The 23,667-nt window shown below is 41.9% G+C and overlaps 1 protein-coding gene across 4 annotated transcripts in view; it reads right to left on the reverse strand.

Annotated features, from left to right (window-relative positions):
• The window catches only part of znf385a (zinc finger protein 385A), a 55,226-nt gene that overhangs the window by 25,931 nt on the left and 5,628 nt on the right, over positions 1–23,667 (reverse strand). Inside the window, exons 1-2 of one of the 4 annotated variants that reach the window (XM_086277419.1) lie at positions 22,826–23,470; positions 19,604–19,737 (exon numbers count right to left, since the gene is read on the reverse strand). The exons of 1 other annotated variant lie outside the window; for it this stretch is intronic. Coding sequence is in view for 2 of the 3 variants with exons in the window: in XM_086277415.1 (XP_086133541.1) it covers positions 16,693–16,720 (28 nt within the window). In the remaining variant the exon portion in view is untranslated. Of the gene's footprint in view, positions 1–16,692; positions 16,736–19,603; positions 19,738–22,825; positions 23,471–23,667 lie in introns of those variants that run through there. 2 more of the 4 variants (XM_086277417.1, XM_086277415.1) reach the window with 2 other exon arrangements.

The raw sequence follows: 23,667 nt of genomic DNA on the forward strand, positions 1-23,667 counted from the left end.
TTTCTGTTTGGGGTTGAACAAGTGGAGGCAAAACTGAAAATACAAGTACACATAACTGATGGTTGATCAGAGCAAATTAATGTGGTTACTGCCTTTCTTTTGTATTTCCTGATCCTGCCTCCCCCACCCAAAATGATGATACCGTACACTAATGTAAAGATAGTGAAAAGAACAGAAGCTATTTCAAAATCAGTTCGAGCAATCGGTGAATCAAAAAGGAAAACATGCTTAAGGGTGATGATTTTCATACGATAACCAGCGTTTTACATATAATAAAAGTAAAATGCGAACATAAAATGTGATACTAAGCTCATACAAAGCTTTGTTTACTCCAACGCATGTGAAAAAAAGAGAAAAGAAATAGAGCTGATTTGGTAAGAATCTTTGGAGAAAACACCATCGTGTGTTTTCCTTCCCCCGTTCTGCTAGACAAAGAGCTGTTTCTAGAATCTAGGCTAAGAGAATCTTTTCATGTCTTGAGATTATCTAACAGGCCGTGTAGATTGCGCCACGCTGTGTTCAGCCTTCTTTCCCATGGGCGTTGGATGCATTCAGGGGAGAACAATGGGCACAGGGTAGTTGGCACCAGCCATGCTGGACGGCCACAGATGTGCCAGGGTTGTTGGCAGTGGGGGCAGGGAGAAGGAGGTGGAAACAGTGAGGATGCCAACTTGCCCTTCTGCGGGGATCTGAAGCTGGCACCTGTCCTCCTCATTGCCCAGAGGGAACAGAGACATAAGAACTTATATATAAGATCAAACATATCTGCGGCACTGATTATAATCAGTGCCGCAGATATGTTTGATGCAGGAATATAACCAACAGATGTGTTGGTAAGTCTGGATGCATAGCAGCTGCCTGAAATCAATGTCATGCCATGACAACTACGAAAAATAATTTGGGATTTCAACATTTTATGTGAAAAAGTAAATTCAGTAATGAACTGTGATTTTATTTACCTATCGTATGCATGTAGCGCATTAAGCTCTCAGACTAAAGAACTCTGATTCAGCGACATGAATACAAGAGACCAGAGCTCCAAAAGTTTGATAAGAGGGGCAACTCGGCTTCAACCATATATATTTAATTTGTGCTATATACTGGGATATTTATAATTGAGCTATTTTATTATATTTTGTAACCTTGTAATATACTGTATTATTCGATTAAGTTTGGTCAGTAACTGTTCTTATTGTCTTGGAGCAACTGTGGCCACAAAATTTCATCAGGGATTAATAAAACATTCTGATTCTGAGTTACCACAGACCATAAATGCTCGTCAGTCCAGTCTGACTGAATCAGAAGATGATTTCTGCCTGAAAATGGACAAATTCACAGCAGATTTATTTACTGCAGATGGACAACTGTCTTCACAACCAGTAAAGAGGAGAGTGTAGTGACCTTAATAACAATCTTATTATTATTTAACTATTTGTGAAGCTAATGTGGGATCAAGGCTAGTTTACAATTCCATATCCCATACGGGCTAAAGCGTGCAACCAGCAGCTGCTCATCTGTCTCCATTTGTTTTCTAAATTTCTTACTCTTATTCCTTCCTTGTTTGCCTTATGATCAGCTCAGTGTGAATTTTGTGCTGTACACAGCTGAGCCCAGGTCTGGAAGAATAGCCAATTCATTACAGGCCATGGAGGGAGCATGATAGAGAGTGGGCACGGGGTATAAGAAGGGGAGAAAGAATGAAATTTTGACCCTTATCCATTCCTGTTCCAGTCTCAGTCCCAACAGGACACTGTGGCTGGCTTTCACTTGACCATAAGCGCAATCAACAGGATCACAGGCTTGGCCAAAAGCCCTGAACAAATGCAAAGAAAAAAAAAGTCACTCGCACTCTACAGATGGCTGATTCATACACACACAGGAGACAAACCAATGCACATCAAAGAAACAAGTACATGCGCACATACAGTTTTCTAAAAGACTGAATGTAGTTTTTGTCTAACACCCACTTTTACACAAGAATGTCCTGTTTGGTTCATGAAGGGCATAATTCCCCTTGAGTCACCTGTGTCCATGAGTTTAAAGCGGTGTCCTTCATAGAGAAGGAAACCTTTATGTCCACATACACACACAAACAGGCAATGTTTCTGCAACCTGTAACACAGGTTTGTCCTGATATGTCAACTGTCACCTCAAAATCTTTGCAGCACTGTACAGTTCATTAGCCCCAAGAGACTTGCTACAGACTGTATCCTGTTCTGTCTACCTGTCGATGCTCTCTTCACAGACAGCTGTGCCAGCAGAATCCGTCCTTCAGATAGCTGCCACAGCTGGCGCTAGGAATGAATTATGGATTCGCACAGTGTGAATGACAGGTAGCAATGTGGTTCATTGGACACTGCACCGAATGCAGCAAGGCTCGTATAGGGGTCCGCATGTCACAATGCAAAATCTTGGAAAACACAAGCAGTTTTGATAGCAAGCAACCACCAGAGTGTGCTGCTGAGTGAATCGGAATATTTCAAAGTCACATCAAGCCTCTGCTAATTTCTAGCTTCCTGTGAAGGTTAATACATTCACACAAGATAGGTGGACGGAGATTAAGATCTGTTTGATTTGCTGCCTGGAACTGCTGGTGTTATGCTACGCTTTAATAGGAGGATTATGCAGGGGGAAAGCGGGGGAAGCTGAAACTTGTTTCACTGCCACAAATAAGAGTAGGCTTCTCTGTTTGTGTTCACGTTGCATGTAAGGTATGTTTGTGTGTGTTTGTCTTTGACAAGAGAGATGTGTTCCCTGTTAGGTCGTAAAAAAACAATTTGAGTCATTAGTTTCTGCAAAAGGGATACAGTGGTTGCTCTCCAAGTCTTTAATGTTAGGTATCAGTTAGGACATGCCTCAGTCTTGAATACAAAATACACTGGAAAGAGAGTTATGAGCACACACACACACACACACACAAACAGTCACTCAAGCATATTTGTGTACATTTTTCTGCATTGGTGGCAGAAGCTTAAATTTTCTCTGCTAATTGTAGGTCTGTTAGATTTTTTTAACCAAACCTACCAATTTGGAGAAGAGCTGTTTCACATTTTTACTGTAATTGCACTGCAAAGTACAAGAAAAGTACATGCTGCAGCATGCATGGTTTTATTTTGAGTGGCTCAAATAAAAAAAAATGCCAGCAACTTGAAGGTCAAACAAAGTTAAACTAGCTTCCACTGAGTGATCCATGCTTTACATGCAGTTTTAGGTCACTGTACAAACAAACAGGAAATCATCATCCACATCCTGAGCACACAAATGCACACAGAAAGCCTTGTCTTTTCCAATCTGATCAGGGAACTGAACTCAAGATCTATTGAAAGCCAAGCTTTCCTTTAAAATATTACAAATAAAATCGGGCACATATTTTCTCCTCAGAAAAAAAAATCCCACATGCACTAGACATACTTGATATACAGCTAGGTAAACCTTCCGGCTCTCCCAGAGGGGAATATTGTGCTTAATGATAGCCTGGATGGGACGGTAATGACACCCTATTGAGATAATATGACAGTGGCAGGCCTTAAAAAGCCCCCCAAAAGATCCCACGTTGATCTCTTCTAAGTAGCTGAATCAAGGCTGGGAGGATTTAATTGCCAGTCTGTCTCTTCGTTAGACGCAGAGGAGCTGACTGGGGATTCCAAGAGTCATGGAGAGAAGAAAGATGGGCACTAGGGGAGGAGGTATAATGCAAAAATAATGGCATGGAATGAGGTGAAGACAGCCTGCATCTGAGATCCCTACCTACCTCTAGCTACCAATCTACAACTCAGTGTTACCCAGTGTCCAGAATTGCCCAGAATGCGTACAAGGGCCAGTGCACGTGCTTGATCCACAGAAGCAGATGCACACCCTTGTTTGATCTTATATATAAGTTCTTATGTCTCTGTTCCCTCTGGGCAATGAGGAGGACAGGTGCCAGCTTCAGATAAATCTCCTGCTGGAAACTGAACTTTTGGAGGCTACTGGGTTTTGTTTATTTGCAGGGTATGTGTAGATAGAGGCACTCACACACTGATATAGACATGCGTGAACAAATATCAAGTGGGATGGTCTATCTATCTACACGGACTTTAAGTGTATATATTTTAGGGCTTTCATCAGCTTTAGAAAGTCAAATCTCCCAAAACATTTCCCAGTAAAGGTGGTCCAATAAAATGATGTTTCTCTGTTACTTGACATGATTAATATACAGTTTTTGTGTGGTTCCACCTTAAATCAATGATGGCACTTAAAATGAAACACTTTGGTGGGGTAGCCACTTGCTGGTTCTCATGTTACAACCTGCACCAAACCATTCAGGGCAGGAGGAGGAACTGATTTAATGAAAATAAGTCTGAATTGGCCTGAGACTCATTGCATTCCAGTGTGATATTTATCTCAACAGTCATAAAAAGGGCTATGTAATTTAACTTGAACTATAGCACAAGCGTAAAATGATTTTTCAGGGCAAGGCATAGCAAGTGTGTAGTCTGTGCATGTCTGTCTATGTGTGTGTGTATGCGAGTGTCTGCGATGACAGTGAGGGTTTGTGCTGTTTTGAGGTCAATAATGACAGACGAATAGCTGTCAGGGTTAATGGGAGGGGACAGCCAGGGATGATGAGAACACAGAGCGAACACTGCTGTGCAATTCAACACAGGCAGAAGCTAGAGACAAGGCACACAGGGTCAAAATGGGAGCATAAAGCAAACACACAAACACTCTATGTGCAAACACACACTCTGTGTGGCTGCCCTCGTCAGGGAATCAGTTTGAATTTATTTTCTAACTTTAAGCCATAGGCCCAGTTCAACAAGGGCACAAAAACATACAATACATGCTTGGTGCAATATTTTGCAGCCTCACTTAAAATGAAAGTATCATCACTTAATTGTGAGTAATGATTGGGAAGTTTGTATAAAAGTATAAAATCACCTGTGTTGATGCAAATAAGGGCAGTTAAACTAAACTCTAAATGCTTAAGCACCTTTAATGGCAAATGCAAAGCACAGCAGTTTGCTTCCACTAATTTCAGTCTTTTTTGTAGAACTTAGGCTTCTACAAATAAGCCAAAAATATTTTATGTTGCTGGATCTCTCATAAAAAGCCACCAAATGTCAGTCTTAAATAATTTCTGCCTGTATACATGAACATTAGCTTTACAAAGATGCTGTTTTATATGGACTATATGAAGCTTCTAAGGGGTTTTCACTATTTGAGAACCCTCCATTATACACTGCAGCTGTTGTGAATTTATACTGATGTTATAAGCTGCCATCGTTTGAAGCTGGTGACAATCCTTTCAGAGTCATGTTTGATCATCAAAAGATATTAGACAAAGAAAAATACTGTACAGTTGCATTTTGTATTTGGTCAGTTGTAACTGACAACTGTGACATGAATGTGAGCAATTAGATCAAACCTTAACAGGTTCAACACTTTTATAAAAGCTAAGAGAACATTCTGAGATTCTATATTCCTCCATGCTTCCCTTCAAGTTCTCTGCTGTCTGTTCTCATTCTTTCTCAGGTTTCTATCTTTTTACTAGCCTTGCCAAAAGTCAGGCTAGTAAGATGATCACAGTTGCTGTCCAGAAGAGATGCATCTGAGTATCACTAGCTGCAGGCAAAGTCTGAGTCAGTGATGGATGGACTGTTGGAATGCTGGATGATGAGGGGGAGAGGGGGGCATTGCTTTGTTGTGTCTCTTGAAAAAGACTAATTTACTGTTTTAACAGCCGCTTACACCTATGCAGAAAGGGGAGAGGAGGGACAGAAGGCAGGATGACAAGATGGCGTTCTTCTGGGAAGGAAGCACACTGGAGCATGAACCTCCTCTATCTCCCTTCTCTCCACCTGTCTTTGGCTGTTTGTTGTTTTCCTCCTTGCTCCCATTTTCCCATTTATTCCATGGCACCCAGCCCCCACCCAACCCCCACCCCATCTCCTCCCTTTCTTCCCTTGTTCAGGGCTCAAGCCACACACCCAGGTGGAACAATAGCCTGTGACTTCATTCCCATGCACCGCTCAGAGACTAGTGCCCTCAGGTATGGAATTCTATCACTCAACAATAAACAGGTGGATCAACCCAAATACACTTCGGAGGAGATCGACAAAAGCACGAGATTCTCTCTGAGATTAGACCCCCACCCCAAAGGAAGAGAAAGGAAGGAGGCATGATGGCTTGGAGGAAGGAGGAGGCTGGGAGTTAAACACTATATAGCCGCAGTGTTTGAGGAGCAGCAACCATAATGTGCCCCTGCTTGTGTTTGCCACTCTATTTCAACGACTTCCATTCCCCAAGGAGGATGGAGGGCAATATGCTATCAGCCTAATAGAGAGGGGGAGGATACTTTATGAGGTTGACAAGCGCTGCTTTCATTTCAGGCCTGCAGTGTCATTTCTATGAATATGATAACTAACGAGCATGTCCTCTAACACACGGCTCTCTGTCCAGTTCTGAGCAATCCTACCACGGCTCAATCTCTTTAAGTGCTCTGGGGTCTCTGCTGTAATGTCATTTGTCATTGAGGTCGAGAAATGACAATTTTGTTTAAATCAGAACTCATCACCCCACAACTACAGTCAGATATGGAAGGCAAGCCACAAAGCAATTTTAGGCATAAAGTTGAAATTCTGAAATTCAAAAAGCTGAGCTGAAAAAGTTCTTGAAGAGATTTTTAATATAAATTTGGCCACACAAAAACACCCCGCATGGATGCTAATTCCCATGGCAGTGCTCACTTTATGAAAAAGGGAAACCTCTGTGAACCAGACCCCAGCTCGTTTGTCAAAGCTGAGAGGAATGCTTTCCTTTGGTTGTCTCGTACTTACGAGCTAAGTCGAGAGCGAGCTTTACACTTCTCATACCCACTTCCACACCTTTAAGCTCAGCTGAGACATATTCAGCATATTTTTCCATGATAGCAGGTGATGCATTATTCAGTGAGCTCAGGTTGATCTTAGCTATAATAAATCTTTGGTCTATAGAAATGTGAAGCACAAAAGGCACACACACATACTTGCCTCTCTTCTTTTAGTGTTGATGCATGATGAATAAAGAGGAACTGAGCATCCATGAATCACACCTCCATGGAGAGATCTTAAACAAAGCGCATTATGGATAAAAGGAGTGCTTGGCTTTTGAGAAGCAATCCAAAGCAGTATGGTAATGAGAGTAATGAGGATATCAGACACTGAATGTGGTGCAATATGCTTGTTAAATGTGACAGCTGAATTACATCAGAGCTTCGTCCCTGTGAAGCAAAAGACTTGTGAAGCAAACATTCACGCTGACATGTGACGACACCTTACTGTAGCTGTGTTCAATCATAATCTACAACAGGGTAGCAGGGACACCTGGAGATGAGCAACACTGGCTTCCAATTGGAGAGCCATAAGATTAAAGGGTAACCTGGCAAGGCGTATGTATCTGAATCAATTTGCTCATCAGTTGTACAATATCCTCTTTGCCTTTGTGAGGCGCTTAAGAGGTTTTACCTTCAGTTTGGTAGAATTATATTTTTGCCAACATACACATCAATTTATCAAGCAGAAAAGTTCACCTTTTTGCTTTTCAGGAGAGAGCTATCCAAAAAGGTCAATAAATAAAGGTCTTTATCAATATGCAAAAGAAATAGAAATAAAAAGCATTTATCATGCTGTCTAACAGTAAATGCTTATGTTTCATGTAAGGCTTGCATGTCCGGTATGACTTATACATGTGGCCCCTCCTTCTTTTTTCAAGTTATTTATTTTAAGCTCATGCTTATCAATACATTCACTAACCACATCATTAGGTACACCTGTTCAACTGCTCATTGATGCATATATTTACTCTAATCAGGAAATCACATGACACTAACTGTCCATTTAGGCACAGTCTGCACAGGCTCACTAAAGTTAAAACAGAACATTAGATGAAATGTTAACCATTTGAGCCCGTCAGCCAACTGAGCATCATTTAAATGCCACAGCTTACCTAAGTATTGTTGCTGACCGTGTCTATTCCTTTATGATCACAGTGTACCCGTCTTCTGACAGCTGCTTCCAGCAGGATAACACATCATGTCACAAAGCTTAAATCATCTCAAACTGATTTTGCGGACATGACAATGAGTTGGCTGCACACAAATGGCCTCCACAGTCATTGGATTTCGAGCGCCTTTAAAATGTGTGTGGATAATTTAAATCATGGATGTGCAGTCTACAACTCTGCAGTAACTGTGTGATGCTTTCATGTCGATATGGACCAAAATCTCTGGGAAATGTTTCCAGCACTTTGTTGAATCTAAGCCACAAAGAATTTAGGCAGTTCTGAAGGCAAATGGGAGTCCAACTCATCCAAAAGGTTTAACTAAAAAAGAAACCAAAGTTAATGTTGTATGTGCAAAATGACAAAAGGAGCCACATTCCTGAGCTAACTGTGGTATATAGCCAAAGAGATATTCAGAGATAAAATACATATAAATAATAAACTACTTTCTTCTTCTTTCAATTTCTTTTCCATATGGAGAAGCTCCAGTTTTGCTCATCTTATCACAAAGACTGGAAACGGGAGGAAGAGATGTCAGCTTCTCTCTGTAAAATTTTCCAAAATTTACATATCCGACAGTGACAAGAGCGGGGGAAAGATTAACAAAGCCTGATAGGACAAAGTGCTGATTTGACATAATCTCATAAAGAGAGGGACAGTAGTCAAGGAGAGGGCTCTGAGAAAGCAGAGAGGAAAACCAAGTCCGATGCTGCAGTGTAGGTGCTGCTTGCCTGTGCTGCCCGGGCCTCTTTGTTATTATGATTTATTTTTTAATGAGCGGCACTGCCCTCCCCTCTGCCACACAAAGCCCTGATTGAATCTGGCGTTCCATTAGCATGTTAAAGAGGCCCAGCTTCATCTGTGAGCCGCTGACTGACAGTGGATATCATCTCTGTAATTGCTCCATATACTGGACCCAGAGAAAGCCAGAGACACAGAGAGAAAGAGAGACAGAGAGGGAGAAAATAGTTGTGGGGGGGAGGGTTGAAGAAACATAAGGAGGGAGGGATTAGGATTTAAAAGTGGGTATGCTGGAAAGAAGGGGGAGATGAGAGGGGCTGGTGGATCGAGCTCCATCTCAGAATATCTCAATTTGGTACAGTTGGTACCCCATGCAGAGAAGTGGGAATAGTCTGTTTGAATAAGTAATTTTTTTTAAGCTACACTCGCAGCTTTTGACACTTATCAAAGCAAAAACAGTGGCAGCGTTTCGTAACAGAAGCCCTGCTTTTACGAAGCTGTTACACAATCAAACCAGAAATGTTATGTTTGTCGCTGTCGTGTCAGGTAAGGACGTGACACTCTGACGCGTTTGTGCGCACCACACGTCCCTCTCCGTGTCCTATGCTCTCTCCTTACCCCTTTACAAAATGGTTTTATTGTCTTCCTCTATTTTTGCACTCACTCCCTTCTCTCCAACTCTTTCACGTCTACTTCCTCATCCCCTCCATCACTGAGCGCCTCCCCTCCACCTCCTCCATGGCTCCCGCTATTCCCTTTCACTGTTCCCCTCTCTCCCTCTCTTTCTATCTGCCCTTCTCTGTCTCTGCAGTAAATGGTAATTGAACAAACCATGTGGTGGAGAAGAGCCGCAGAAAAAGATGGTTATCTTAACTCCACATGCCATGCATCCAAAATTAATCCTCCTCCTTCCATTTCTCCCTCACTCTCTATTCCTTTGCTATGCTGTGACAGTGTGACGTGCACGCAGTCCCACAACATCGTCAGCCCTGTGTATTAACGTTGGAAGACAGCCCAATGGTACCATGGTGAGCGAGTGTGCATGTGTGTGTATGTGTGAGATTACCATGTGCAGTGGCAGCATATTTCCAATCCTAAGGAAGCGAGGTGACAATGAAAGATGTCTCACAAGCAAAGGAGGGTGCACAACACAAAAGTGCACAACATTGCAACATTGCTTTCCTCATCACATCCCATTGCGATTCTGGTATATTTACTATAGATAACAATAATCTATTTCACCAATCCTTTTGGGTCCTCATAAATACTTTCAAGTTTTATTTTCACACACTCTTCGGTTAGACTTAGGCACGGAAACTAGTTGGGTTAGCTTAGTAAAAGATAATAAAATGGAGCTATTTATAAAGCTACTCACATTTGAAGCTTTTCCTCCATTTTCTGAGTTATGTGAGACAAGAATGCAGCTCCATTTGACGTATGTTTAGTCGTATAAAAAAGGAGCAGCAGCAGCTGCAGGAAAACAAGACCATAAATGGAAAAGATGTGTTGATTACAAATGTAGGTCTAGATAAAAATAGTGTTTCTTCCAAGTTAATTGAGAACTTTAGTTTCTTTAGTTATATGAAAACTTTTTAGGAGACAGGGAATACAGAGCACAGACAGGGTCTGCATTCCTCCAATAAAAACACATTGCTCTTGACAGAACGTGTTTTTTTATCAGGTAGGAAAGCTAAGTTGCAACATTATTTCACAGGAACACTGTGGTTTGATATTAAATAGTATTTTGAACCAGGTCAAATACCTATACGTGCCTCCCTTTTTCTTGTTATATATGAAACCAACATTTCGGCTATTTATTATCCTAAAACTTTACATTTTCTAAATGATCTTAACTCGAGCCTAAAACACAGAACACCTAAAGACTAAGCACTCTACAGAGACACTCAATCGTGCGCACACATTCGCACACCCTCATCCTGCTGCACCCTCCAGGCATACTCTGCTCCACTAACACAACACGAAATCTCTGACACTCACAACACATTTACATGACATTACTGCTGAAGTGCTATAAAATCTGTGCCTGAATATCAACTGTTGAGATGCATCATTTGTTTCTGTGTACGGAGGAATCTGTGCAATAGCAACGCACAACAGGAGCGTTGCACACCACTGGCCTGTAAACTTCGAATATTAGAGAAAGTGTGTGTGTGTGTGTGTGTGTGTGTGTGTGTGTGTGTGTGTGTGTGTGTGTGTGTGTGTGTGTGTGTGTGTGTAAAAAATGAATTTTGAGTTGAAGCTATATTCAAGTGTGCATGTTAGATTTTAATGATCTCCTTTGGGCTCCTGTGGGTTGCTCTGGGTTTAGCATGGTAATCAAGGAGCATGTTGACACACACTGTTAGTCAGATTGATGTGTTTGTTTGGGTGGTGCAGGGCTACGCGGCTTTACACAGTGATGGACTACATTAGCCACTTGCTACTAATCTGAGAATTAATGGCTTTCCCCAGTGATGTGGTTCCCGTGCACAATGTTTTATTCAGATGCTCGCTGGGTCCGTTCGTAAAGTATTTAGATCTATCACTGTTAGGTTCCCTTGGACAAATACTCTATCCAAGTCAATGTAGCCATGTCTGAAGAGGTAGTTTGTCACCAGCAATTATCCTCCAAGTTATACCCTTTCTCAACTATCTCAAACATAGCAAACAGGACACGTGAGATTTTCAGATTCCCCTAAGGTCAATGCTGACATATGTATGCAGGTGCATTTATCTAAAGAAGGAGACCAAGAGAACCAGATGACACAACTCTCTTCAGTTCTATTTGATTCCCCATTTTATGCAAACGTGCTCTGACCAAAAATCATGTGTCTATCGAAGGCTGCTATTGTAGTTTCTAAAGGTTTGACCACAGTTCTTAAATCATGTCTGTTTCTGTTCTTATACTGAGTTTCCATGGCACGCCGATGATGCAGACTGCGCGTTTGTGTTCTAGCTGCTGCTAAAAGGATAGACAGCTGTGACGCTACAGTGATGACGACAACAAACCATTATGTAGACTTTCCCGTTTGTGCCCTGCATGCTGCATACCTCCCACACCCACCCCCTTTACTCTCATCTCTCTCCATCCTGCTATTGGAGGCTCAGACTGCGGCAGAGCAGGGCAGTGAGATGAAAAACACAATGATTGTTTCTGATGAACAAGAGGGGCTCCGTGAGAGGGAGAGAAAAGAGAGCGGGTCTCTAAGAGTGACAGAGCAAAGGGTAGGAGAACGCAGGAAATCAGAGCATTGTAAAGGTCAGTGTTTGGTTATACAGGAACACCGAAGACTGTGGAGAGTAACAGCTCCGCCTCCCAATTTTGTGTATATTTGTGTGTAGTTGGATAAGAGAAACTAAAGGAAGGAAAGAGGGAACAGACAGGAAGGGAGGGCGCTGGGCTGTACAGTAAAGAGTCTCACCTTGTTCTGCACCATGCACACACAGCACCCCAGCTGTCATCCAGCTTCACTCTCTTTCTCCGTCAGGGCCAGTGAGGACATGCATCATTCATGAGCAGAGACTTATTTGGCTGCGTCATCTCCTCCCATAACTGTCAATAACTTTTTCCCGGCTGTGGCTTCACCTTTACTTCAGGAGTGTGCACTGGACGCAGACAGCAAATTTTACATCATAAATAGCATTTTGTCCTAGAGACAGCAAACTGCAGAAAGTTTTAAGACAGACTAGGTGGTGATGAATCTATTTCCTCATAATGTTCAAGATTGGGCATTCCACAATTTAAAGCCATGGGACCTAATATCTGCGGCACAAAGTGAATGATACAAAAGTTTTTTTAAAGGGCCGAAAGCAAGTGGCACTCACTGTAATTTAGAGCAATTAAAGGGAATGTATTTAAAGGAAACACCGAAACATGTCCCACAGAAATGTAATGTTCTAAAATATATATCTGCTCCTTTAGGAAAAGAAGAACCAACATGTAGAAAAATGTAACAAGAAAGGCTAATTATCTAAGAACTGCTGTGTCCTGCCCTCAGCACCCTTTTTGTCCAGCCTGTCCTCTTTCCTGAGCCCATGCGACGCAACCTGCTGCGAGGCTGCCTGCTGTGAAGGTCACTCTCCCTGCAGCTATGGATTACACAGGCACGCACAGTCAGGCAGAATACGATACTGCCCTTGAGGAGAGGTCTGAGGCTTTGGTTGGCAGAGACAAGGCCTCTGGAACTTATGGACCCACCAGGACCAGCCAGTGTGATAACCAAGCAACCTCATGTCAAGAGTTGGTAGGTGGATGGAAAGGAGCAAAATAAATAGAATAAAACCACAAGAAATCTATCACTTCATACATTCATCCATTCAGAGGTGGGAAAGAATTAAATAAATATACAACTATATATACAAATACTGTAGGAATAATAATGATTTTGCATTAAACTCACCATTACACAAAAGAATAGAAGCTACTTAAAATATTAATAAGAAAAGAAGCAAACAGGTATGGATAGAAATAAAACCCCTAGCTGAGGAGTTCAGGATTCACACATGGTTGTAAAGCTGCAGCTTTACAAACAAAATCAAAATCTTACAATCCAATATAATGAGTTGCAATATTCTAGATGTGACAATTTAAAGAAGCAACTAAGACCTTTTGAAGATCAGCATGAAGAAGAACAATGGAGCAATAAAGCTGAATAGTCCAGCTAGTGTGCAGAACGGCAGTAATCAGAAAGACAAGATGACAGATTTGGTGTTTTTGGTTGCTTTGTATAGTCATTTTAAATGGAAGCTACAGTAGAAGATGCAGCAAATATAAATAGAAAAGAAAAATCAATACTGTGCTTTCTAATAATATGCTCCAGTGGAAGCATATAGACAGAGGGGGGGAAATGGCTATGGATAGAGGCTTTTGGAACATATCACGTGGGCGGCATAGGTGAAGAAAAAAACATTTATCATTAACAAATGATAAATGATAAATAAAAAAAAGACTGTCCAATAAATCTGCATGATTCCGACTGACTGAAGACTGGGCGAAAATTGAGGAAAATTAGCAGCGAACAGTTGGCTGTTGTTAAGGTCATTAGTTACTTTGACCAGCCCTGTTTCAGCGCTCTGAATAATACAAGGCTGGTCTAAAAGGATTAAAATCAATAGTCATCTTTGGTTTCTAGTGAAATGGGTCAAGTATTTCATGCTTAGGGCCGGGTGAAAAACTGCCAGTGGATAAAGGATAAAACAGTGGAATCAAAAGGGTTTTTAAAAATATTTTTAGAGAGGAACTTAGTTGTTAAAGTGTCATAATTTTAGCGTTCAGCTGTGTGATGTGAAAACACTTAAACTAAGCCAGTTAGCAGCTACGGGTCAAGGTCCACAATGTGGTAGTTAGGACCCACACATATATGGACAATATGACAAATTTTTTTAGTGAAGGAGAATAAAACTGATTGTCAGTGTTGGGGACTAATGGAATACATGTGCCGCCGTTACGTATTTAAAATACAAAATATGAGTAACTGTATTCCGTTACAGTTACTGTTTAAAAAGGTGGTATTCAGAATACAGTTACTTTGCTGAAATAAATGGATTACACAGCGGTATTTTCCTGTTTCATATGTTCAGCTATGCCCTCTCTATTTCTGGTTTCCACGCCCCAAACAAAACACGCATTAGGAGGCTCTAATGCCCGTGTCTCAATCTCGCCACCCATAATGATGTGAAGCAATATTTAAAAAAAATATTCACAAAAATGATTTAATATGAAGGCAATAGGCAGAGTGTTACAGGCATAGCATGTAGCCTCATGGGCAGTGTAGTCCGTGCTGCAGGGAGAATGGACTGCAACTCTGTGAGCGAGGGAGGGGAGGAAAGGAGAGTGGAAAAGTACGATTTGTCACCGAGCAGAAACGGGAGCTGGAAGCATGTAAATATAATAATAACCACTGCAGCCAAAAAGAGTGCCTGACGAGCTTATGGCGAGTAACCTTCAGTAAAAGTAATAATTCACACAGCAATAGTACATTCATGTAGTTGTAAAAAGCATGATTATATAATCCAAAGTATTCAGAATACGTTACCCTCATTGAGTAACGTAACAGAATACGTTACAAAATACATTTTGGGGCATGTAATCTGTAATCTGTAGTGGAATACATTTTAAAAGTAACCTTCCCAACACTGCTGATTGCAGATGATAGAAGATGCTTCAGTTTCCAGCTTGTCCTTCTGTTACTTCTTTCTTACCTTTTTTATTTATCTAGTATGGTGTGTGAATTAAGAAAAAAAAGGCAATTTCAAGAAAAGATTTTATTTTTCTGTTTTTAGCAGGTGCTGCTGAAACTGGCACCGCTTTGAAAGTGTTATTAAATTTAAACATTAAACACAATAGGTTTTCTTAGTAGAGGTACAATGAAACTAAAAGCTGAGGATGAGAAACAACAATCGCAGGCACAAAAGGGAAATTTAATACCACGGTCTTCAGTCGTCACTCTGTTTCCTAGTTTGAAGTCAAATGTGGGGGATGGCACCTTTTATCCTGCAAAATGGTGCAGTGAGGGTCAGTGTCCTCTGAGTGGGACAGGAGCCATTTGACAACACCACTCTCTGGAGTCATGCCACTGTTTGGAGGTCAGAAAAGGAAAAAAATATATATATAAAAAATATACATATATACCCACACACAGACACACATGGCATTGTCCTCTCCCTGCTGTGACCTTAATTTGTTCTGTCTTGAGTATGAGTACCTGCTGGGCAGCTGATGCACCTTAAGAGAGCAAGCTGACAGCATTATATATATATATATATATATATATATATATATATATATATATATATATATACATATATTGTTTTGAGCATATGCATGGGAAAGATGCAGACAGACAGAGGAGGGTAAGGATTTGAAAAATAAAACACCACAAGGACAGACTGTTGGTGTGCATGTGTTTTGAAGACTGCGAGTCTCAGGTGAATTTTGCTCATATTCACAAATTCTAACTGGCAGCAGTCTGAAACCAAGGCTGATGTTGGTGTATGCAGCAGCACTAATAACAGCAAAACTCCCCAAAATAAATAAACAATACACACAAGCTGTCTCTCTGCAGGCTAATCTTCTAATGAAGATTTGTGGCAGTGGCTGCTTGGTGATTATTGGCCTAGAACGAACACAAAAGCCATCTTCTCGCTACTGTAAATAAAACCTCGCATTTACACAAACGGTTGCAGGTGAAAATGAGAAAACTTAGGCTGGAGGCAGAAATGTTACTTTTATAGCGTATGTGCTGGCAAATGTTTTGCTTTGCTGTGCTGTCAAACGTCTCATGCTACAGTTAATAAGCAAAACCACTACAAGCCCAAACATTAACCACCATTATTCAGATTTGACAAATGTAATGTGAAGTCGCTTATGTTCATGCGGTAATTCCTGTCTCACTGGGACAAGTGCACCAATCCTGACTATGCTAATTTTATGGAAATGTTTGTTTCCATCCTTCCTCTTCGGTTCCATTTGTTACATTTTATCAGTTCTCTTTTGAACTACATTTACTGCCACTGCATGTTAGCTGAAAGTTATGTTAAATATATAAGCAACCATTCCTCCATCTGTGCGTCCCACAACAGTGTCTGCTGCTGCTGCTGCTGCATTAGGCAAAGCTGCCCAGTGGAAAATCTTTACATGCATAAATGCAAAAAGGTGTTTTTTTCAATGAGATACACGACTCACATGAATGACCTCAGGTACCTCTTCACCCCTGCGTCCCTTACAGCCTTCTAATCCACACCTCTCTTTACCTTCCCTGTGCACCCCCAAGGCAGGGAGCTGTGGTGCAGGTCCCGGCAGAGTCCCTTATCATCCCTCCCGCTTTCCTACTTAGGGGTAGGGCCGCATGTTCAGGGGAGAACTTGTTCAAAGACAGGTGTGCATACCAGACGCCTGTGTTAAGACCTACGCCATGCGGTTTCCATAACTACCTGCTAGTGAGGCTTCCCCGGCACTCATCCAAGACTGCGCTAAACCCTTCTGATAGCTCTAGCTACACTAGCTGTCAATGGGCAAGACTCCACAGAGGGCAGGTCGGAGCTCAACCTACTGACGCCTTTTTGTCACCCAGCCTTTCTGCTACTCATGACATACATTTAAACATGCTGGAAGAGATTTAGTTGGCAGAGGGAAGGCGTTAGGGGTGGAGATTTAAGCTATTTTGAGCTGTTCATGTAACATTAAGGATTAAAAGCTAGCTTAAGGCTTCTTGGAACCAAACGCTGGTAGCATTCATTCAGTCTGTGTGCCCAGCAGTATGTAGTTGAGCAAAGTGAGATTTGTTTAGATGACTGAGGTACCATAGTGAGGACATGTCCTTGTGGTTATAAGTGAAGTTCAGCCAGAGCTTTAGGACAGCAGTATGTTAGATATACTGCTCATATTTCCTCTTGGTATGAGTCAGATGATACAGAGACAGAAGTGCTCCATGTTTGCTGTCACAAGGAAGCATGGATTTCACCCTTTAGCCTAGCTGTAACCAAAGAATTGTCACTCCACCCCACATCCAGCGTTCCTCATCTCACTGTTTTCTCATTTCCTTCTTTATCGCTTAGGTCCCAGTCCTCCTACACTACTCACTCAATCCCGCTTCTCATTCTGTGCTTCATGGAGATCCTCCTTCTACCCTTTAGCTTCCTCCTTGCTAGCCATGCTCCTATGAAATGACCTTGCTGCAACTCAATTGATTTCTCTTCTGTCTTTGTGTGAAACCCTATCTCAACAGCACTCAGAGGAATTTCCTCTTCCCCCCCAGAGCTGGAAAGAGCTAATTCTCTTTCATGAGGACACTTTTCACTCCATTTTATCTATCTGCTTTCCTCGTTCTCTTCCCCCTCCACTTCTACTCTCTTCTCGTTTGAGCACACAGAAATAGAACAGGCATGATTAATGCAACATCTTTCGCAGCCAAACGTTAGCTTTGCTCAACCTTTTTACACTTGGCTGCCGTTTGAACCTTACAAAACTGCAAGTGAATTATCAGATCATTACATCATCATAAATGCTTGATTCTTTCTATACATGAGTGTGATCAGTAAGGAGATAACAAAAGGAATAAGAGATCAAATAAACATTTGAGTATAGGAATTATTTCACGATTTCATATATGACATACAAACTGCTGAATCAGATAATAACAGTATACACTGAATACTCAAATCTCTTCAATTTAATTTGCAGAATTTGTGTGCAATTAAATCAAAAATTCAACAAGCAGTGAATATAAAAATGGTCTTATTATAGATTTATGTCACTGCACTGTCCTAATAGTCCAAGTATTTCAAATTATGTTAGAGATGAATAAAATAAACCATTGCATAACAGAGTGCCATGTAAGTGCTCAGCATTTTCACAGGAGTTGTTCTGAACTCAGTTATGATTCACTAACCCTTATAGTGAGAGAGAGAGTACTGAAGAGAGAGCTGAAATGTGATTTTTTATATTTTCATGTAATGTAAAAACACTGATTACTTAAATATTTAACCAGTGGCAGTGCAGTGTTAAAAAGGAAGCAAAGCTTTTGATCTCCAGTCTTTCATCAAAGCAGCTGTATGACACAAGGTGATTCAATACCAGTATGGGCAAAAGAGAACACCTGTGCAATGTTAAGCCACCTTGCATAGGGAATGTAAATAAACATATTAACAATTTTTTGTTGCACACAGGAAACCCTAAAGAAAAGAAAGTCACAGTTCATGAACATAAAATAAAAGGCAATCAAGTTATTAGTAAGCTTTGTCATGAAAAAAAAGAGCACAATTAAGCAAAGACATCAGGAAAATAGATGACAAAAAATATTACACCTCTACATGATAAAGGCAACACTGTCTCTTTGAAAACACTAGAGAGCTGCAGTGTGAAGAATCATCTGTGCCTCTTTCCACTTTGTGATCAGACAGACTGTTGAAGCATACAGAACATTTTCCAGGCTTCAACTCCCAGGTGTCTTGTAGCCCCAGGATTCCCAGTAAGTAGTCAGCCAGCTTACCTTGGTGAATGCACTAATGTGACACCATAATCACGCACAGGTGCATTTCTGTGCTTCACAGCGCAGCAGCAAAGCGCCAGGTTTTTTTGGTAGTGGTGGCAGGTGCCGTGGGCCCTAGTGGGTGCTTCATAAACGGCACAAATCGGTTTTATTTTCACTGTTTGCTTTTTTACTTTATGACTATAACTCACAAAAAAATACTATGTTTACTCCAGGATCATTCTAATTTTCACTAAAAAAAACCTTTAATACAGGGCACTGCGGGGAGACCAGTGGAAACATGGGAGTCAGGAAATCACACACCTTTACCTTTTGCTGCTCCGCAGTGTGCCACACACACACGTGCACACACACACACGCACACACAAACAAACACAATGGGTTTCCATCCCACCAGTCCAATAACAGGCCTATTCATTAGAGTCTCTTACAGACAGTATTGACAACCTGCTGACACACAGTCACTCCAGCATAAACAAATGGAGCAACAGAGAAAAGCCAGGCAGGGAGGGGATGAGACCTAGCAGCTTTTTGATGGAAGAGGGATCTCCACAAACCAGGGGTGAGCTAGACTTAAAGAAAGAAGTGGCAAGCCTGCTACTTGCTCCTGCTCACACATATATCCACCTAATATCCCTTGCACACACATTATACAGTCCCCCTACAAATGAGTGCCACATTTATCTTACATGCCAGGTCAGCCCTGACCTTTGTGGCATATTGTAATTACTGTCATGGGAATAAGTCTTTTTTATTCTGTGCCTTGGTATGCAGAGCAGCTATAAAGGTGAAGTGGGTCAAGCACACTGAGCTACTCATCACACAGATCACACAGCACAATGCCATAGTCTTACCTCTTCCTGCTGAATGGCATCATGATATTCTACAACACAAACTGGTGAAACCAGAGGTCCACTTTGCAGAAAGGTAGAAAATGGGGTTGCAGAATTCCTGCAGTTCCAGCAGCTCTCAAGTATTCCCCTTATGTCTTGGATATGCAAAGAAGCATAGAGGAAAAATACTGGGGCATGAATACCAAATATCTGGCTCATTAATGAGTTATAATTACTATGTCACTTTGACATAAACAAAGAGAGCAGCACAGTCATGAAGAAAATGGGGATGGGGGGCATTGCTGATCTGCTCAAACACATTTTTTTATGATGTCTTTGACTTGACCTCTGGAACCAGGTGTGTGCAGTCAATTAAAAGAAGGGGGTTGCAGAGCTCGGTGAATGGAATAAGCAATAGCTATGCAGACAGGAACAGAAAGATAAACTTTATGGAGACAGATGAGGTAGGAGTGGACGCTCAAACACAAAAACAAAGAGACAGATCGGCTGCATGGCCCTGAGCTCGGGAGGTCAGATCTGACTCAAACAGACAAGACAGATGAGACATGAAGCAACGTTTAAACATGAACTGCTCATGACATGACAGGTCCTCCCCCAAAAACTTTGCAATGATGCTAACAAAGTAGATTTTACCAGGAATGCTTGTCAGATAGTCACCATGCAATATCTGGTGACAGTAAGAGGGCAATACAGACAGTTCCTGTCTAAATGTGGACTCCACACCAGGAACTCACTGCAGGCGTAGATGGTTTGTGCTAGACATCATGGCGGCTGATCACCATGACTCCACAGTCAACTGAGAAGCTCTACACTAACAGGAGCCCAGCGATCATGTTCGTTATTAGGTCGCCATTGTTCTCTTGCTGTTTCTCTCTCTTTTTTATCCACAAACACACACATGCACACGTGCACAGACATGCACACACGCACGCGCACACACATGCGCGCACACGCATGTACTGACCAGCAGCAGTCTCATACCAATACCTCGGTGCAGAGCCCATGCCAGACAGACAGACAGCAGACAGACAGCTATGCTGGCTGCCTGCAGCTTTGTATATAAGCACACTGCCATTGCAATGATCAACTTCAGAATTGTCATTACTATTACAGCAGCCAAAAGCCTCTGTCAGGCCTCCAGAATGCCGACAAAGCTAATGACAATAGAATTGTGTACAGCATCAGGGACAGAGCCGCACTGGTAAAGGTTGTTTGCTCAAGGTCACAGAAAACAGTGGAAAGAGAAAAACACCAGTAGCCATGCAGACACAATCGCTGGAGCATGTGGTTCTCGCAGGCATACTCAAAAACACATTTCTTTCTTTAACTGCATTTTTATAACGACACACATTTCCAATTGAGATATGTTATCACAACGTTGCAGATTTATATCAGGGAGCTTAATCAGGAAATTTGCTGATTGGAGGTCGACATCAACCAGTGCCAGAATTGTAAAGGTCATTACAATGACATTACCCTTTTCAGAAGAAGAAAGCTAGAAATGTCAAATCACTCAGTAGCCACATCATCATGCAAATGGGGCAGAATGTTAGGCACGAGAAAATCTCAGTGTTCAGACAGAAATAATGAAAGATGCCTATCTGAGTGACAACTTAATAAGCAGAAGCCTTGGGTCAGCTTTTTCGGCAGGTGTGAAGTGGAAAGGTTTGACAAATCATTAGATGCAATGAGAAACACACAGATTTTGAACGTTAGAGCCACAGTTCATTATCACCGTTTCTGTAAAATAGAAAAAAGATCTGTGGCGTAACCAGTTAACACTGACATCAGTCTTTATGCAGAGGCCAAATTTATGTTACTGCACAACAGAAGTTACGTTCCGTGTGATATTGCTTCCATCAAAATTCAAATACACACACTCCAATGACTACGCTAAAGTTTAACCTCAACCAGCAGAGTTGTAGTTGAGGGGGGGGGGGGGGGGGGGGGGGGGGGTGTTGGTGTTAAGATATCCTACCCAAATATCATTTACGGGAGCTGCTACCACCTGCAACCTGATCAAGACAGTACTTGTCTGTTACATGAGGCTCAAGTCGAGGAATTGTTCATTTTTAACCAGCTTCAGAAGTGCAAAATATAACCCTTAAAATAGAGATAAATTTTAATGTTATTTAACAAAAATTAAAAACCTTCCCAAAGTGAAAAAGTTATCTCTTTGATGGCTGTTCTAAAAAAGTTTAGTGACTGGTTGAAAACCTTTAGCTCACAGGTACACACACACTTTGAGCTCCCACACCTCAGACTGCATGACTCCCCATAATCATTAAAGTTATCTGCTTGAAAAACATGCCTGCCGGGAGAGCAGAGAAGCAGAACTGCGCCTGAATCAGCCCAGGCATGCGTTAAAACAAAGTGGCCTCTCCGGGAGAGCGTGCATCAACGCACACACACATTTTGAAGTAATACATGGGCAGTAAGCACACACGGCTTCACAGTCATGGCCATGTGCAAATAAGAAGACTCTAGAACATTTTTACAAGCGAATTTCCTTTTAAAACCTCTGTATGAATCTACAAGCCGAATGCAAAGCGCACACAGACCACACAGAATCCCCTCTCCTAGACATGGCCACTATGAGACCAGCATACTAAAGAAGAAAGTGCTGGCTGACTCACAACAATGTCTAGTAACTGGAATCTATACTCTCCTGCATGCTAAGGAATGAATCTTCTTTTTAAAATGTGTTTGATGACTTGGACGCTTATCATTAATCAGGATGGCAGCAATGCAAGGTTGAGGAGAAATTGAGTGCCACAGTAACAAATCATCAGAAGAAAGTCACGAATTCTGCACTGACTGTTTGTATAAAACCGCATGACATCAGTTATCACCAAGTTCAGCTGAAACCATCTTTGTCACTTAGCCCCTTCTGACAGAACATGAGAGTGGTGGAGTCTGGTCATGTGACCAAACAGACCATAATGATACAGTCCAGCGCAAATGCTTTGACCTTCTATGTCATCACTCACACCTGCCACATAAATGGCACACTATTAGCGTAATTACAAACACTATCTGTAATTTAGAGGTTGACCCAGGCGCTTGGTATTGACAGATGTCTCTGTGCAATCAAAACCAAGCAGACTACTAAAAAAATAAATAAAACAGAGCTGCTGGTGGCCAAGTTTAAGTAGGGATTAGTGATTCAGCAGCCTGACTGATGTCTTCTAAAATCCGATGCACCAAAAAGCAACAACTCACCCAAAATCATTGCTGTGCGTTGCCTTTGGTGTCCCTGGGTTGACAAGTGTTCCCTCACTGCCCCCCGTCTCTCCTGTTTTCTCCAAGTGTACAATGGCTCCAAAATGTCTTTTTCAGAGTTGCTCTCCACTCTCCAGAAAGAGGCAACTCAGAGAGGTAGCGCTAGATGTGAGGAGAGACTGCTGCTGCTGCTGCACATGCCGTCCCTTGCGCCTGCCCTATCCAGGTGAAAAACTGAGTGTGAGAAAGAAACAGCACGAGTGTGTGTGTGTGTGTGTGTGTGTGAGGAGGGGGGTCCTCTGTTTCTGCAGTGGTGGCTCAGGTAAGCCTCAGGACAGCACAGAGGAGACAGAGAGAGAGAGAGAGAGAGAGAGAGAGAGAGAGAGAGAGTGAAGAAGAAAAAGAGAGAAGGGGGAGCCTAAAGTGTGACAGCCAATCACGCTGGCAGGGGGGAGACTACAGAGCCAAGATCTTCTTCTCCACAGCAGCCAGGAGGAATTGTGGTGTGGTCTCCAACAAACAGCTGACAATCAGTTTCCTGTCTACTGTATCACTTCAAAAGGAAAGCAGTTCGATCTACTTTAAAGTCAACATCTGCTTTGGTCTCTCTCTATGAAGCACACAACTCCCTTTCCCATTCTGGCTTTCTCTCCCTCTCTCTGCTCCTTGTTTTTTAGGGATTGGATATAACCTAAAGGCACCTTACATGCCTCTGCTCTGATTGGTGGCAGGTTCGACCAATGGGAACAGCAGCAGGCACTTGTCATCATGCAGAGTGGAAGTCATGAAGGGGAGACAGAGCTTGACTGAAAATGCTGTCTCCCAAAACCAATTTCTCACTT

This window comes from Aulonocara sp. 'chitande type north' Nkhata Bay, linkage group LG20 (assembly GCF_057382095.1).
Source record: "Aulonocara sp. 'chitande type north' Nkhata Bay isolate Kocher_YH1m ecotype deep benthic linkage group LG20, A_spYH_male_GT1.1, whole genome shotgun sequence".
Taxonomy (NCBI): Eukaryota; Metazoa; Chordata; class Actinopteri; order Cichliformes; family Cichlidae; genus Aulonocara; species Aulonocara sp. 'chitande type north' Nkhata Bay.